Source organism: Corapipo altera, unplaced genomic scaffold (assembly GCF_003945725.1).
Source record: "Corapipo altera isolate COAL_440 unplaced genomic scaffold, ASM394572v1 49, whole genome shotgun sequence".
NCBI lineage: Eukaryota > Metazoa > Chordata > Aves > Passeriformes > Pipridae > Corapipo > Corapipo altera.
Genome location: NW_020884879.1, coordinates 8,036,760 through 8,055,705, shown reverse-complemented (window position 1 = coordinate 8,055,705; position 18,946 = coordinate 8,036,760). Strand labels below are relative to the sequence as shown.

General features: G+C 34.9%; 1 protein-coding gene across 4 annotated transcripts in view; it reads right to left on the bottom strand.

Moving 5' to 3' along the window:
* Positions 1-18,946, bottom strand: part of SNTG1 (syntrophin gamma 1) — a 342,205-nt gene that overhangs the window by 109,719 nt on the left and 213,540 nt on the right. For 2 of the 4 annotated variants that reach the window (XM_027638780.1, XM_027638781.1), the window contains exons 8-10: positions 18,734-18,880; positions 4,709-4,811; positions 3,213-3,295 (exon numbers count right to left, since the gene is read on the bottom strand). In XM_027638780.1, coding sequence (XP_027494581.1) covers positions 3,213-3,295; positions 4,709-4,811; positions 18,734-18,880 — 333 coding nt within the window. The remainder of the gene's footprint in view (positions 1-3,212; positions 3,296-4,708; positions 4,812-18,733; positions 18,881-18,946) is intronic. The other 2 variants (XM_027638782.1, XM_027638783.1) reach the window with 1 other exon arrangement.

Sequence of the window (18,946 nt, the reverse complement as noted above, 5' to 3'; positions counted from 1 at the left end):
CTGGAGCACAAGCCTGATAAAGATTGGCTGAAGGAGATGTGGTTGTTTTACCTGGAGAGAAGGAGGTTCTGGGGGGACCTTATTGCTCTCTACAACTACCTTAAAGAAGGTTGTAGCAAGGTGGAGGTCAGTCTTTTCTGCTAGGTAATAAGTGATAGCATATCAGTAAAATTGTACCTGCCAATCCTGCATAATTTACAATTTTTTTAATCTCAGACTCCAAATATTTTATTACTGGTGTTGTCTATAAAATAAATATTACAAAAATTAAATACATCTATTTTTCTAGAGTGTGACTTTTGTGTAAGATATATGGAATTATAAGGTTTTGCGAATTTGAACTTTACTTTTACATATATGTTTATATATGTTTTATGTATATGAAACCAAATATCACTATGAATATCATGTTAGCTGCATGGCAGACTTTTCATAAGCAGTTCATTTATTTAAAACATAGACTCAATAAAAATAAATAAATGACTGGCTAGGAAGACTAAGCTAGGATGCTGTTTTGAACAGTATCTTGAATTTTTAATGTTTTCTGTCTGTGTTTGGGAACCTTTCTTCACCTGTGATTAAGCTTGGGGAAAAAACTGAAATGCAGTAAAAGTTCAGATACAAACTGTAGGCCTAGATATGACTGCAGCAGAAATGTTAACCCTATCTTTAGCCTGCATAACTAATAAGGAAACAGACTATGGTTGTAAGTCACAGAATCACAGAATTTCTGAGTTGGAAGGGACCCACTAGGATCATCAAAGTCCAGCTCCTGGCCCTGCACAGGACAGCCTCAACAAACCGATCATGTGCTTAAGAACATTGTCCAAATGTTTCTCGAACTCTGTCAGCCTTCGTGCTGTGACCACTTCTCTGGGGAGCCTGTTCCAGTGACCAAACAATGTCTGGGTGAAGAACCTTTTTCTAATATCTAACCTAAATCTGACACAACTTCAGGCCATTCCCTTGGGTCCTGTCACTGGTCACCAGAAAATTAAAAGATCAGTGCCTGCCCTTTTCTATCCCTCATGAGGAAGTTGTAGATTGCAATGAGGTCTCCCCTCAGTCTCCTCTTCTCCAGGTTGAACAGACCAAGTGACCTCAGCTGCTCCTCATACGTCTTCCCCTCAAGGCTCTTCACCATCTTCGCAGCTCTCCTTTGGATGTTCTCTAATAACTTTAGATCTTTGTTATACTGAGATGCCTCAAAATTGCACCCATATTCAAGAAGAGGTTTCACCAGTGCAGAGCTGAGTGGGACAATCACCTCCCTCGACCAGCTGGCAACGCTTTGCCTGATGCCCCCCAGGACATGGTTGGCCCTCCTGGTTGCCAAGGCATTGCTGACTCATATTCAACTTGCCATCGACCAGGACACCCAGGTCCATTTCCATGGCACGGCTGTCCAGCATCTCGTTTCCCAGTCTATCTATATTTAGGGTTTCCTCCCCCTAGGTGCAGAATCCAGGTCTTTCCCTTTTAAAACTTCATATGATTGGTGATTGCCCAGTCTTCTAATTTGTCCAAGTCTCTCTGCAGGGCCTCTCTGCCTTCAAGGGAGTCAACAGCTCCTCCCAGTTTTGTATTGACTGTAAACTTGGTTAGTATCCCTTCCAGTACTTTATCCAAGTCATTTATGATGATGTTGAAATGCACTGGGCCTAAGGTGGAGCCCTGCATAACCTTATTAATGACAGGTCACCAGCCTGATGTTACCCCATTCACTATAACTCATGAGCCAGTTGCTCACCCATCATATAATGTGTATATTCAATGGTTATAATGCCTTTTATAGAATATTTTCAGGAAAAGGAGGAACTATGGCATAGGAGTTGTACAGAATTTAGTTCTCCTTTGGTTTTACAAAGCATTCTGTTCCCATGACAAGAAGACATCTGAGATAAGAACCACATCCTGGTCTTCAGTACAAAAATTTAATTTAGGGTGAATTACAGATTATAGATTCATGATATTTGATTATATTATTTGAACTGAAAGAGAAAGATTTGGTTTCAATAAATTATTATCAGTTCAAATAGAAACTGCAGCTAATCTAGGTCAGTTTTGACACCTGTAGAAAGAGAACTCAGAAATGAAATTATGTTTTTTATGAGAAAAGCAAAGTTAGAATTGAAGTGGCTAGCAGAATAAATCAGTTTAGTATCTGCTGTCATAGCCTTTTTATATATATACATACCTATATAGATTGTTGAGACAAATCTGCTTTTGTTGTTGCTGCATTAGTTACATATATTTTTACTGTTATTTGACATCAATTTTATTGGTGTTATCTTATTTTTATATATTCCAGCTCCTAAAACTTGTATAATTCCTAGGGGCTTCCCATATTACAGTCAGGTTTAAACCTGTGGTATTAATCTTTAAAAGTCTGGGCTGCTATTTAAAACCCTTAACAGTAAATTATGAAAGTACAGTAAAACAAGCCAGAAATCAAAAATTCCAAAGTCTACTCAACAAAGCTTACAGTTTTTATTAATAATTATGATGAATACTGGTCTATTTATACTGTGCTTTTTATATTTTTATCTACTACAAAGCCAAATACTCAGAAAAAAACCCTTAAGAACTATATAGAATAATGGAAATTTTTAATTTTTTGGCTAAGAAAATTGTTAAAAGTCCCTTGTTGCACTTCATAGGCATCTTTTAGTAAAAATCTGATTGGGCATCTAGAGCATTTTATCCTAGACACACTTTACTCCATAACCCTATCACTCTTCAGTAAGATTTTAAGTGTATATTACTAGAAGTAAAACACTCTCACCTTAAAAATAGGTTCCTAAATCATCTTTTGCCAAAAACTTTAAATAATGTATGCAATATAAGTAATGGAAAAATATTATGAAAAAGTTTTCTTCCTTTTTTATAAATAGATATGTTGTCATTTTAAGAATTTTAATTCATATGCGGAGAAAATCATCTAGAAGAAAAACCTTTTGCGAAATCCCTACTGCCCCCGTATAAATAGTAATCACATCTATCAAGGCACAATCTCAGCCTGTAATAATTTGTCTTAATTTAATTCCCAACCATAATATCTGGCAGCTCTTTTTTCCCCTCTATGGAACTGTCTATCTCCAATGCTAATTAGAGCTCCTCCCATGTTGCTGTCCTTTATTAGTATTTCCACTTTGCTGTTACAGCATAATTATTCTTCCATGTAATTTCATCAAGGAAATATAAGCATTTACCGTGTTGTTGGGGTGGTAGTTGAGATGCAAACCACTGTCACATAGCGGAGAGGATGTGCCACTGCTTTGGTCACTGGGGGCACCTAATAGAAATATGAATTCACAAAAAAATCTTCATTAATCTATGATGCTGTAATTCAAATTTGTGTATGCATGTATGCATTCTCCCCATCCCATCCTCTCCCTCTTCCCCCCCCCCCCCAAATGACTTTTATCATATATAACATTCATTTACTTTCTCCATCAGTCAGCATCTACCTTCTGGCTTGAGTTAAATTCCTTTGAAAGCTGAATGGAGGCACAAGAAAGCCTCCTGGTGTGCTTTGCTTAAAAAAAATGAATAGTCTGTTTAGCAAGGAAAAAAAAAAAAAGCAAAGGTTTTTGCAAATTTGACAATAAAAGGGAAGTGCATATTTTCTCTCTCTTTGCTTTTACTTGAAGAAACTTGAGTAACTTTGTTACTCTCAGTGGAGTTTGCAGTTCTAAATGTTCTTGTAACAGTTCAGGAGATCGCAGGGCTACACCTCAAAAGTAATGTGATAGGATCCATGCAATTGCAGATTCCTGTGCCTCACTCAGGATGCTCTGTGGTACCCTTTCATACAATGGAATACATTTTTAGTTAAGAATACAGTTTTGATATGTTTCTTGTCTCACTAAAATTTAACACATAGGAAAAAGAAAAAGACAATACTTCCTTTGTACAAAATGCTATTTCATAATTTAGTTTATTTAATTCCTACTAACTTAAAATCAAAGGCTAAAAGTATTGAAATCAAAAATTTGGTGTTTTGTTGCTTAAAAATTAAGCAATTCCTTTTACCCTCTTGGGAGAAAGAAGCAGAAGGAAAGCAATGGTGACAAAAGACACAGGTTGACATATAAATATGCTTAGTATGCTGCGACTGTCTATAATTATGCATCTACACTTACAATTTAATATAATTACAGGGAGACAGCTGTCTCCATATCTCTCTCATGGGGCTAGTTGACTAAAACTCGGTTGGACTTAAACAAAATACTTATCATCCCAGAGTAATTTATTCTTAGGTAGACAGACACCTCCACCAAAGCCTCTGAATTTTAAACAGCAAAGTTAAGCCCTCTAAATATACACACACATCACATGTTCACATTTGCAAGAAAAAAGTCTTTGAGATTAAAATACTATCTGATGCTTTCTGAAAACCTGATTTTAAATACTCCGCATCAGGATGTGAGCTACTGCAAACTAAAATAACTCTACGTTTTACCTTCAACTTTGCTGATTCACACCATGCAAATGCCTGGTTTTCTGTTTTTCAATCAAAGATAGCAATTTTTTGCTTGAAGTGAATGTTAACAAAAGCCCTAGCAATAGAAGCATCTTATATTCAGGCAGTAATGCTGATTGTAAAAGATGGTGTCAATCACCCTCAATGTACAGTAGTTTCAGAAGCTGCAAGCGTTCATAAGCATTGAACTGAGTTCTTTTTGGCCAAGTAATAAAGGCTTACATGCACAATCTTCATTCAGTGGCAGTTTGAGAAATGCAGGTGCTCTTTTCAGAAAGGACACAGTTAGGGTCACTTCTTCCCCCGCATTGCGAAGGACCTGAACCTGGAAGAGAAATAGACAGATACCTTGAAATAAATCTATGACCAAAATGCATCAGCAAATGTAAGCACTGCCACACAGCTTTCACATACCAGAATTTAACTTCTTAGTAAAGAAAGCAAGACATAAAGCTTTCTAAATGTTTCTCTGTTGTTTTTCTAGCCACACAGGTAGTTAATGGGGCAAAAGGGGCATTGGCCTCCTATATTAGCACTTTGACCTGTACCATTATACAACTTGTTCTCTGACACTATTCAGCTGTGTACCTCCTTGTAGGTCATCCAGTCTAGTATGTATGCATTAAAAAAAAAAAAATTTTTCTCCCTGCAAAGTTGCCTTATAAATCCTCAACCAAAAGAACAGCAGTAGTTTCCACAGCTGTTACCGTAAGTCTTACTTACTATTATGAGTCTTTCTAATAGCCAGAGTTAAATTTAGCTGAAGAGCTCCAGCATGGATGAGATCTAATCTTCCTCACAGACACAGAGGAAAAGTATCTATTTTAAGCCTTGAATCTCAGATAAGCACAAGTTTGGGTTTTGCCAAAGGGCAGCTTGCATGTTGGACATAGGAATGTGCAAATCACCTGTCCAGCTGTGAATACTTTTAGCTTTCCTGCACTTTCCCACAGTTACCCCTTTGGCTCTTGTTCATGCCTTTAGCTTCTGTGTGGTACAGCTGATAGACACCCCAAACATACAGCAGACCAAGGGAACTCCAGGCACATCCCCAGAGTGGCACAAAGGAGGCACAAAAGCAACTAAGCAAAATCCTGTATTTAACAGTGGAGGAGGAACATTTGAATCAGCTTATAATATGAGAGGCAAGAATCATTGAGTCGCACAGTTCTGTTTCAGAAAAGAACCATTTCCTGTTCTGGCTCTATAACTTCAAAACCCTTCAAGGGTTGATTTAATTTGGGCTTACAATGACAGAAGGTTGTACCACGCCTCTCTGTGCAGAGAGCTAGATCATTGCAGTCGTGTTCAGAGGGCTGCTACGCAGCCAGATATTAGACAAACATTTTAAACTAGCACATATCTACTCCCTTGCTGCGGTGTAGCTGGATAACACACAGATAACCCTTCTGTCAAGCTGCTGCTTGTGCGAAAGCCTTGTAAATAATTTATGAAGGATTGCTATTCTTTAATTATGTCTATCAACAACCTACCCTACAGATTTAGTTACATGCATGCATAGGAATGTTTTCACCTAGAATCGCTGCATTATGTTGTTAACTTAATTCTTAAAAAAAATGTTGACTTTGCCTTGAAATACAATACTTCCTACTCCATGCTGGTTGCCACAGAGAAGTAACAATATAATGACAGAATATTTGATTCAGTATCTGAAATTTTAGACTCTTTATTATTTAAAATAACACAGTGGTTGTCAAGGCACATTTTGCAGTGTAGTATGTGTTTATATGTATGTGTGCAAATAAACACACATATATCACAACAAATTTAATTAACTTATACTTCATGCCCAAAACAAAATCTGTAACACAGAATGATAGAATCATTTAGTCTGAAACATGAACCTCTTTGATGAGCACTTCTCAATTCTGATACATTTTATATCTTAACATTCGCAAGTAGCACTTATTTCATAGAAAGATGATTTGCAATATGCAGAACAGCAGATCAAGACTATGAAGTCCTGAATTCTGTTGGAGAAACCGTACTGTATCCTTAGCCTCCACAGAACATCCTTCTCCTCTCTTATGTATCAGTCACACAGTTCAGAACAGTCAAGGCAAAAGTAGGAACTTACAGGTATTTATTGAAATGACAGATGTGGATAAACAAAGTGCAGCAAAATACAGCTACCCTCTGCCTTTTAAAAAAATATTTCCTTTTACTCAGGAACAGAGAAAAAATAAGTAGAGAACTTACAGCATTACCAACTTTAGTTTGTAAAGTCACCTTTTAAGATATCTAAGAATAAGTGGATATCATCTGTGAAAGAGGCTGAGACAGTAACTGCCCTGAATCTTTCTTCTCCCAGGAGTAAAACGAGCCATGAGTCTACATGATTTCACTTGATAATGTATTGCTCTGTAAAGCCTGTAAGATGCCATAAGTAGTTTACTGTGACCTTTTTCTCTAACCTCTCCCTCTCAAACCTCTTTATCTCATAGGATGAAAACTGTAAGCTGGAACACATTTCACTTGAAATCAGCAATACTGTGAAGTGTATCTGGGAATGTATGAAGCACATAATCCAGAAAGATTTTGACATGAAGAATAAAGACTAAAGAGGGATAAAAGATTAAAAGAGAAAACTACTAGGTAGTAATTACAACAAAGAGCAGATGAATTATTGATCCCATTTCACTTACTTTCTAGTCATTATCAAAGAGTAAGGTTAGTTGAAGAAAATGGAAATTTTAATTACTTTGCTTTACTTTCTTTTTCTAGCTTTCAGTTGAAAGCTTTATTGTTATTTTATATTATTTGTCCCTACTTTACATAAGAAATGAACAATTGTAGAACTATTTAAAATCAAATATGCCTTACAGGATTCATTTATTTGTGTCCTCATTCATCATGTACAGCACGTCACACTGCCATTCTTCTGTGCAGAAAGAGAATCAGGTAAAATGGGAAACCTACTCTTAAAGAGGAATTCTTTTAGTGGTACACCAGAACAGTTTACGTTCATGAGTGGAAAACTGATAAATTATGAAAAAAGCAGGTAACCGTCCAAAGTATTGTGAGTAGTTGTTATGAGAAGTTATATTTATGAAAAAAACTCACTTGAAACACAGGGTGTCAGTTTGTCTGGAAGAGACAATACAGTTAGAATTTCTAGAGCTTTATAAATATAAGTGGAATTCTACCAACAGTCAGAGACACTGGCATACTAATTATTTTTTCTTTCTTTCTCATTACCAAACATCAGTTTAGCTAAAAAAGTTACAGAGGACAATTATGAGGACAATTATGAAAATTACAAGGAGAGTGCAAAAGGAAATGTGTTCCTTGTTTCATGTACATTCACAAAGAATGATTTTATCTGCACAAGTATATCCATGTGACCCTGAAGAATTGGCAGTATATTCCACCAACTAAGTGATAATGAGCTTTTACCACTGAAGTAATTTCATGAACTTACTGAAGAAACTAGTTGTCAGTCATGATGTAATTTTTAGATAAAGAACTGGATAGATATGTGAACAGCCATCCTGCTCTCTTACTTGGAAGAAACCTCCCTCGCATTTATTTTGTATAGATTGCCAATACCTTGTCAATCAAGCACTATCATTGACAACAAAAGTGTTAGTTATTTCTGGAAGTGATAATTCTAGAAATATTTCAAGGTTACTTTCAATCATAAGAGAGATATATACTATCTAAATCCTTTATACATTCTTTCAGAGTCATAGCAGAATTTCTGATTTATAAGGAAACCTTAGAGCTAGTTTGATTAGAGGAACTAATTTCAGATTTTTTTCCCCAGCACCAACATGTATTGTTAGAATGATAAATTTTACTCAAGACTAAAAACCTAAGGACTACTTACTAGTTTCTGCAAATAATGAAGCTCTCTTAGGAATTTGCAGTAATTTAGAAAACTTTCAGAATTCTTCTCATTTTGCAGAGGTACTTCCATATTTTGATACAGTTATATTAAAGTCCTTAAATTACTGATATGTTAGTCCACAAATGAGAAAAAAGTTGGGGGTTGCTTTTTGTTTTTCCCCACACAGGGGTAAGGTGTATTTAAAACAGTAAAAACAGAAAACCATGTCCTGAGAGGCATCAGGCAAAGCATCGCCAGCTGGTCGAGGGAGATGATTGTCCCACTGAGCTCCGCAATGATGCAGCCTCACCTGAAATACTGTGTGCACTTTTGGACACCACAATATAAGAAAGATATTAAGCTGTTAGAGAGTGTCCAAAAGAGGGGCCAAAAGGACAGTGAAGGGTCTTGAAGAGGAACCCATATGAGAAGAAGCTGAGGTCACTCGGTCTGTTCAGTCTGGAGAAGACCAGACTGAGGGGAGTCCTCATTGCAGTTTAAAACTTCCTTGTGAGGGGAAGAGGAGGGGCAGGCACTGACCTCTTCATTCTCATGGCTAGTGACAGGACTCGAGGAATGGCATGAAACTGAGCCAGGGGAGGTTTAGGTATAAGGAAAAGGTTTTCCACCCAGAGCATGGTTGGGCACTGGAACAGGCTCCCCAGGGAAATGGTCACAGCACCAAGCCTGACAGAGTTCAAGAAGCATTTGGACAATGCTCATACATGGTGTAATTCTTGGGGTGTCCTGCATAGGGCCAGGAGTTGGACTCAATGATACTTGTGGGTCCCTTCCAACTCAGTATATTCTGTGATTCTGTGATTTTCCCTAGTATATTAAAATACGTAAATGTTCTCAACTTCTAAAAAGTTAAAAAGAAACATTTTTTTTTTAAGGAATACTAATTTTGAATAAATATAAAAACATTATTTCAAAAATAAAAAAAAAAAATGCAGCAACTTCCTAAGATGATTTTTATCACATAAAAAAGAGTTTGGAGAAGGTGAGATAAACTTACAGTGATAAATCTATGGAATATTTGTAGGACAAAAATTTAACTCAGTAGTAGACCTAACATTTTCAAAGTCTAACCATATTATATATGCTCACCATAAGCCATGGAAAATCTCCCTTCAGAAGAATTCTGTATGCCTTTGCATTTGACCTGACAATTTCTAAAGCACTGCATATCCCAGATTGCATAAAAGGCATGACCAGGCACCATTAAAAAGATTTGCTTATTCTCTTTATCACTCTTTATGATGTGTTTTATTTCCAGAGGCTATACTGACTATTCAAGATGCATGTGCTTTTTTATCCCCAAAGCCCTAGATTTTTAATATTTTTGAAATCTTCCACAAAGCTCTAGATTTCAGGCATAGGAGTTCACATAATTTTATCTAGTTAATTTTGCTAGTTAAAAATGAATAGTAGAAACACAATGTGTTGATACAGATGTTGAGTGGATTAAATAATAAAAAGTTATTTAGTATTGCTATTACTACTTGATTGAGCTTTAATTTTTTATTTCATCTAGTAATACTAACTATTGATGTGTTGGTGTGCAGTGTCTAATGAAGTCATCTGTAACAGGAAGAAACCATGTTTAAAGTCTTAACATCTCTTCATCAACATTATAGCAATATACTAAATTCCTACTGCTATTTTAAAAATCCTATATATATTTAATGCAGAATGAGTTCATGTGGAAAGAACTACACAAACAGAAACATTGTCAGTAAACTTTCTTATGCAATGCATAATCTTACTACCAGTGGGATCAAGAATTAATTTACTTCTACCACACATAGCCCTATATAAAGTTAGGATATTCATGAATGAAGTGAGACAGGCAAAAAACCCAGTTGTGCACACATCAGTAGCTGTGTGAAATAGTAAAAATAAAAGAGTCAGTGATTCTGGAGTAACAGTGTCTATATTTCTGTGTAATTACTGTAATGACAGTGAGGGGGCCGTTTGAAGAAGCAAATTTTATGATGATATGTGATATTGCTGAATAAAATCTCTACAGAATTACAACACTAGTCTGAATTCTTAATAATGTCTACAATGATATTGCCTTTTAATTGTATAAAACCTTTTAAATTCCCAGTTCATGAAAACATTTGAGCATATGCTGAAGTCTCTTCCAATATACTCAGGAAAGCACTGAAGCGTGAAGTCCCTCTGACATCAGTAAGTATTCTTTCCTCAATAAGACCATAAAACACCTATTAAATTACTGATGAAATTTACCCACCAATGAAGTGGTAAGGATTTAAAACAGAAGACATATAGATGGCAAGATCTGTGTTCTCCTGAACACAGTAATTTCACTCTTCAGTCATTAAATAAAAATCAGTTCATTGGTGAGTACTTTGAATTATAAACATCAGAAAAACAAAAAAAGGAAAAGGTAGAAGACACCTTTCTACTCACTGCACAGTTGTATAATGCACTAGTATCAAGTCCATCAGCAGATACCACAACATGCATTTTGATACAATCATATATAGGTCAAAAGCTACAAAGCTTCATGCCCACAATTGTCTTACGTTTATTTAAAAAATCAACTCCTTTATTTAGTAAAAGCCATTAAGAATACATCACTGCATGGTGAGTTTTTAGTTTCTAAGATCTATATTTAACACAGTATTTACCAACAATGGAAGTGACTCAACCAATATAATATCAAAAACTATCAACACTTTTCCTTCAGAAAAATTCTTTTCCCAATATACAGAGAAAACTAGAACACCATTTTATGACAGAAGCTCCTACTCAGGCTGCACAACACAAAGTATACTTCAGACTATAGTTTGACACTACTACAGTTGTATGTTTTAAATTTTTACTGTCTGGTTTCAGAACCTGTGTTAGATATTTAGAGACAAACCCAAAGTGCTGCATGCCAGAACTGGGGACTATCTCAAACAAGTAAAAAGAACTGCAGGGCAGAATGGTGCACTTGCCAAGGACACAGGAAGACATGTCCTTCTACTCTAAACTCTCTTCTGCATGAATCCTGCTACTAGCACAGCTTTAAACAAGTGCAGGGGGATGCAGGAAGATAAGTACTTACAGCATAGATACCCTACAGAGCCCATCACTAAGCAATTATTCTGAAAATTCCAGACAGAGGTTTATGGATTTGCAAGATGACACAGCAGTGGAACTGAGGGAGCACTTAGTAAATGCTCCAGCTACTAAGGCACTATACCAGAGATCATTTCAGAATAACATACAGAGAGATTCAGAGCTTGATGTTTTTCGACAAGTCCCATCAGATTGGCCACTTAGACAGAAAGTTATTCCTGATTCCAAGTGACAGCACGTGTTTAAGCTAGACCATTAGGAGGATTCTCAAATGTACAATATCATACTAGTCATTTTATAGCTATAATATTCAGGTTTCCTTCATGGATCCTAGCTCTACCTGTTTTCACTGGCTCATGAGTTTTAGTCACAGAGGTACCAGAACATGCAACCTCAAGACTGCTGTATAAAGCATTAGTAGAAAACTAAGTGATCCCCCTTTAAAAATAGATTTCATCATGTTCCAAGCCTACAAACAAAGTAGGCCACTTATATCGGCTAACACTAAGAGACACATACAGAGTTTCCTTTACATGAATGACTAAAATAATCAGATGTAAGCAACATGAATAGTGTAATGAGAAGGTAGGAGAAATATTAATTTAACAAACAATTTATGGGAAGCAAAATTAACTACAAAAAAATCCATCAGGCAACAGAAGACCAAATATAGATCACAGAGAGGACATAGACTCCTGCCAGTTCTTTCTTTAATGCACTTTCAAGACAAAAAGATACTACTATTTCTTCAATGATCTATTCGCAATCAAGTTAGAAAGAAGAATCTGCTTTTAAACTTTTAAGTCTAACACTTGTGGAATGGAGTACTTACATTTTTGTCTAAAAGATCTGACAATAGCTTTCTGGAAATCTTTAACCTTTCTATGCTCCATGATTAACACTAAAATGCCTATGCATGTTTATCTTTTGAAAAGTAATATAGGAGTGCCTCAGCAAAAGGTATCGATGAAAACACCTGAGGAAAAAAAATATTAAAGAAAAAGTCTGAGGTATTTTCCTGTTCTTTCATTAATCTTAGCATCATTAATAAACATCACCCATAAAAATATTGCTTTAAGTGCTTAATTTGCATTCTTAGGTCATGTACCCTAATTCTTAACTCTGTTCCACTAAAGACGGCACTTACTGGTCATCACAGTTCATATTAAATAATTAGAAGGCCCTTACTCCAATACAGAAACCATGAAAAGCAAGGAATTATAACTTGTTGAAACCTTACGTCTATGAAAATTGAGAACAACAAAACCTGGAGTCCCTGACTCACAGGTCACAGGGGACATCATAAGTCCTTGAACTGAAACATTTCATACCATGGTCTGAAAAATGAAAAATATGAATTCCTTAAATAGATTTCACCAATAATACATTATTTACCATGATCAACCAGTATACTTTTTAACTCATCCCAGCTGAGTTTCAGACTGTTGATTCTAATGCAAATGTTCATTTTAATTCCAAACAATGGGTGTTGTTAATGATTCCCAACATATAGTCCATGGGCTACTGTATAGTCCAATGGTCTGGGACTGTGGTCCATAGAAGAAATAGATACATGAATATGCATTTAATACCCATTCAGCTTCATGATAGGCAGCTATACATGACAAGAAAATACCTATGGAAACACACACAAAAAAAAAATCGAAGAACTAGAAAACTCCAACCCAAACCCTTTCCAAGTCTTATGAGCTTTCTCAGTGTATCTATTTGTAGTAAGTACAAGCCACTCAGAGTTCAGAACTGCCTATCGTTGTTTTCACATTATCTGCTCCACATATGTCTCTACTTCTCCAGGATTATTCAGCTACACTAAACAATCTGTGTAGTTCTACAGTTTTAAGAAGTCCTCTACTTTAAACAATCACAGCTGTTCCACTTTTAGAATATTATTATGTATTCAGCTGCTGGGTATCTACTCTCTTTCCAAGCTAATTCATGAAGACATATTTTTAAATTACATATTTAATGACTTCCAAAACAACTGGCTAAGAGAAGCAAGGCAAATCCCTTACCAATACTTAAAATGACAGAAATACCAGTAGAACTTTTCCTAGTATGAAATTTACAAATTTTTTAAATTAAATAGGAAACTTTAATTCTTTTGGACAACACAAAACTTTAAGATAGTTTTCTAAATGTAAATTACAACTCTATGAGACTGATAAAATCCCCTCATGTACTTAGGTAACCTACTCAACTCCACCATCAGTCAAATATTATAAATCCATAAGCCTAATTCTGGTTTCAACTCATTAGATTAACATACATGTTTCATCTTCTACCAATACTACACATTTTAATCACAAATGTACACATTTTAGTAAATTTCTCATTGGTATAGCTCAGAAATTTACAAAGGAGCAAGATTTTGTTTGGGATCAATTTAAAAGACATTGTCCAAATCAAATATTGACCAAAGCTGCTTCGGGAGAAATATGTGAACCCCTTAATAAAAAAACTCCTATAAAGCATTTACACTACTTTTATGATAGCATCTACTGATTTCTCCACAGTTTTTCCAAAAGTTTGCAGAGCATCCTGTGTGTACTGGAGATGAATGATCTACAACTGTTCAATCTACAGAGGATTTCTTATTGAGGACACAAGGTTTTTTTGTTTCATAAGAATCAGAAAGCAACTGTGGTGGTAGTCTATGCTGGGATTGCATGATTGCATGTGTGGGAGGGTTTTTCCTTTCAACTACATGTTATGGAGAATATTCAGAAAAAGCTGTCAACACCTGGAACACCTGGAACATCTGGAAGAAACCTCCAGAGTCTTTGAATATTTACCTTCAAGGGTCCAAAAAAATTAAAATAGCTTTTATTCTAAACAGGTCATATTTTAATACCCAGATAACATGTAGAAATTCCTCCTACTCATCCCATCTACACGATACCCTTGTGGAATCTATCTTTATGCAAATAGTATCATTTTAGTGGGTTCTAGTCCAATATAATAGGATTTGGTAAGAATAATCCAAAACCAAAATTTACTAATTCTCTGTAGGCTACCAACCAATCCTTCATATTTCTATTCTCTAATAAGAATTTCCAAGAGCAAACGATCGACAAAACTACCTTTAAATGAAAGCAGAGAAATTTAATAAAACACATTCTCTTGGATTAAAAAAAATTAAGATTAGTTACAATTATATAATTAAATTTAATTACATTTATATAATGTACGAACTAAATATTCCATAAGAGATTTCTCCAACACATCTTTAAGTAAGTTTTTGATTGTCATCCAGCAATCTCCAAAAAAAGACAGACTATACTAGAATGACACTTTCTGGTGATAAGAGCTACCACAACCAATCTGTGCAGTATACTGGTCAGAGCTTCAGTCATGAAATTATTAACAAACTAAATGGAAATACCAACACAACAGGTAATAATATCAATACCTCTTACTCAGAGTATTAAGATTCTGTTTGTAGCCTGCAGGTGTTATGGAATACAGTGCATGATAAGGCAGTCACTATTCTAGAAAGAAATTATAGTGTATAGTGCATGACCCATCCAATAGTGTAAGAGAGCACAACAGATTCCAGTAGATAATCATGAGCTGAATTGAAAAATAATACTGTATAATGTCTCTCAAAACCAATAGCCATATATCAGCAATTAAGTAGGAAAACCTTGGAAGACAACCTAGTCACTTAGGACTCTCCATCCCCTGTACAAAGGTCATATAAAATACTCAGTATAGAAAAAGGCTGAAGATATTATCCATGTTACATAAAGAAAAATAATCAGCTATATTTACAAAATAAAGCAAAATGTTCCATATTTATCTACATGATTCCTAGAGTACCCAAGTACAATCGGAATAAAAATCACTAGGAATAAAGGTCACTAGAAACCTTTTTATTAATGGATATGCATTTTTCTTTTGTTAGAAGACTTTATGCTAAAGCAAAAAGCCTTAGACAGAAGCTTTTCAATAATATTTTTTGGACGAGTGGGTTTTAAGTAAGGGTAAAAATCAAAGCAAAGTAGAAAGTGGAAATGTTTTTTTCTAGTAAGCTGTAACAGAAACTGGACAATAACTTGGCATTAATGTCTCCAAATTTTGCAGGTAATGTGTGCTCCTCAATAGGAGGAAATAATTTTAATCAAATTATTAAATCAAATTATTCCTCAAATTGTTCATAAGGATTTGGAGTTCTTTCTTTTCATAGTTGATCATAGTGACTTTTTTTTTTATCATTACAGTAGTGAACTTGAATGGTCCAACTTTTCTAGCCATGATTATTACAAAACAATGAAACTGCTTTTTATTTATTAAATATATAAGAATCTCCTGCTCCTTCAGTTGAACTGTTCCCACAATTACAATTTGCCAGAAAAAAAGTCCTCTCATGGCTGAATTCTGTGTGAAATTTCTAAGACTAAACACTAAAGAAGTACTTTTTTATGTATGTAATTTGTGAAAGGATCATTAGTAATATTCAAAATGCACACACATTACTTAACTACATAATATGGCAGTTATTGATCCCATTCCTAATGCTTGAAGGTGAAAGTCATCCCATTGACATGGCATTTTGAAATACAGTCTTAAATTTTAAAATGTTTTATGAACAAAGATATGTCTAAGATTTTTGAAAACGTGGCTTCAATATTATTTTTGACTTCACAGAGCTTCAGTCCTGGGGGAAAAAAAAAGATCATTCCCAGAACAAAGGTTTGTTCACACTAATCCCATTGCAAGGCTAGGGTCATACACACAGCTAGTGGCAAATTTCACATTTACATATTCAATATAAAATTTGCTGTTGGCAAATATGACCTTAGCAGTTAGTTTCCATGAATAGTCACACTAATCAAGCACAAGCCTATAAATGCCCATGAAAAATGAATAAAAAAAAGTTCTTAAAGTGTTTGAAATCAAATTTTAATTCTAAATTTGAATAAATATTACTGTACAAGCCTATTCCTATTTGTTCGGTTATAAATGTTATCAACGTCAATATGACATAAAAATAATTCTTGGGCAAATTTGTATTTGAAGTGATGTTTTAGATCAATATATGTGGTTAATTCTGCTAAGCTTCTTGGTAGCTCAGGATCTAATGTCTGAGAGAGAAAATTTAGTATTTCAGGAATTGTGCTCAGTGGTAAAAGTTCTCAGTCGAGAAAATGCATAAGAACATACTTTCATGCCATTTAGTGCAATGGAAGCCTTTCTGCTGCAGAATAACTGTACTGTATCTAGCTGAAGTTGAGAAAATTAGAGAAAATTACTTTGTTCTTCAAAAATATTTGTAAAAAATAAAGATCCCAATTTAGTAAAATATGTAAATTCATAATTAAAGTCAAATACATACATATTTTGGTGAACAGGGACCCAGCATAACTACCTTGTAATCTGAAAATTTCACAAATAATATTGCCTCAGCATTTTTAGGATAACTTTCATCTGCATCTAAATTTCAAAAGTCTTGGCAAAAGTGAGTTTGGAGGTGCTCACACTGGATTTTAATTAACAAGAGGACATTTATAGATACTCTGGAAACAAAAGAGATTAGCATCTAATTCCAAGGAAGTAAAAAAGCTAATTTATATTTCAGCGCATAAAAATCTGCTGAATTACAGGTTTAATCAGTTTATGGCATGAGTTCTTCATGACTTTCAAAATTAAGCATAGATCTGATATATTGATCAAAACTGATTAGGCTGCTTATCCCATTGCAACCCTTTTTATATCTACTCTTATTTTCCTAATTAAGCAATAACACCACAGAAGTGCATTCTTGCCAGAAGTTAATTACCATTTGAGACTATAAAATCTTACAACAATTATAATTGATAGACTATTATATAAGAAGAATGTGTATTCTGAAACAAAAACCTGCAACATCAAAGTAAAAACAGAATGCTTTGTAAAATTCTGTTACATTGCTGCTAAGTGATTATGTCAGAATACCATAAATTAAAGGACAAACTACTAAAGGCCTCACTTTTAGAAAGTCCAGGGCCCTTAAATCTTAAAAGTTATAGTTTTATAATTTTCTCAGGGCTCTCATTTGCTATAAAAATTCAGAAAAATAAGAAAAACACTGTTGATCCTACGTAACTCAATATCTAAGGAACATTATACAGAGAGATGATTCAGCAAAGCATGCTCCCATTTAGTTAACACTTTCCTGTTGAGAATATTCCTGTATAGGTTCCTATAAAGAAAAGCAAAAATTAAAAAGTCTTGGTATTGCCAAATTCCAACACTCAAAGTGTTTTAATTGGAAAAAAATAATATTTTGTTTCACAGACTTGTTGTTGCCATTGTTGTGCAGGTGATTCATTTTACTCTAAAACCGCACGGTGATTGATATAAAGAGGCTGTATACAGTCTGTAAAACCTTGTAAACTTTCAGGGTGATAGATACTTAAACAAAATATTTATCTGTTAGCATTCATTATGGTAAACACTAGCTCTCACCAATATTTCTCTCTGCAATCAGGGATTCAGAAATAATACATTATGACCTGAAGTGCACAGGAGATTTTGAATATGTTTTGTATTTGATTTTCCATGTAAATATGACTAAACAAAAGATGTCAAAATACCCTTAAGATGACTGAGAAATGGTTAAGGTTTTGTGAAGCATGCCTGTCTGTCCATTTAATATGCAAATACATCATACTCAAAATAGTACAAGAAGGGAAGGTGTTTCAGTATTATAGAAAATCTAGAAACATCCTCAGCAATTTCTACTGCAAGCTAACCTTAAAATATGGGAGATTTTGATGTAGAATATTGCCTTGAACTTTCCTTTTAATAGTCAGCATAATTAGAACCTTTTAAATGTTCCCAATCACTACTGGCTTGATAAGGACATGTGAAACGGAATAGAGCTATGTACATTCACTAGACCTCATCTAAAGATATATGTCATTATCCTGGTAATGCCAATTCAGCCTGAGCAGTGACTAGTTCCCATTTTCATCAGAAAAGTGCTAACAGCACAGGGAATCAATAACTGCTGTAGGTCTCTGCACAAAAATCTAGGGAACAGGTAACTACTGTAATTTTTAATGAAACATTTCTTCCCTCTGTAGTCACACCTGTACGAATGTTCTTCTTGTGACCTGTGAACCTTTTACCACTGCAAGCTTTCTTACTGGCCACGACCTTGAAAAAAACAGCTAACAGGAAACAAGTAGTAGCAAACTGAACTTGTATAAAGATACTGGTACTATCAGGGCAAAAGAAAAAATTATACATCTACAAATAGGCCCAGTGCTGACAAACAGATATCAAAACACCAGTACCATACTGTACCATACTAGTGGTTGAGAAGTATGGGATGGGCCATCTGGAAACCTCCATGTATCTGGCTGGAACAGGCCAACACTGGATACTATTGAAAAATTATATAGAGTCCATTCTCCTTTCCTCTTCCATCTCCACCGAACAAACTGTCAAAAGATAAAGACCCATTGTAGAGAAAAAAAGAAGACCTAAAAATATGTACAGGTGTTAGA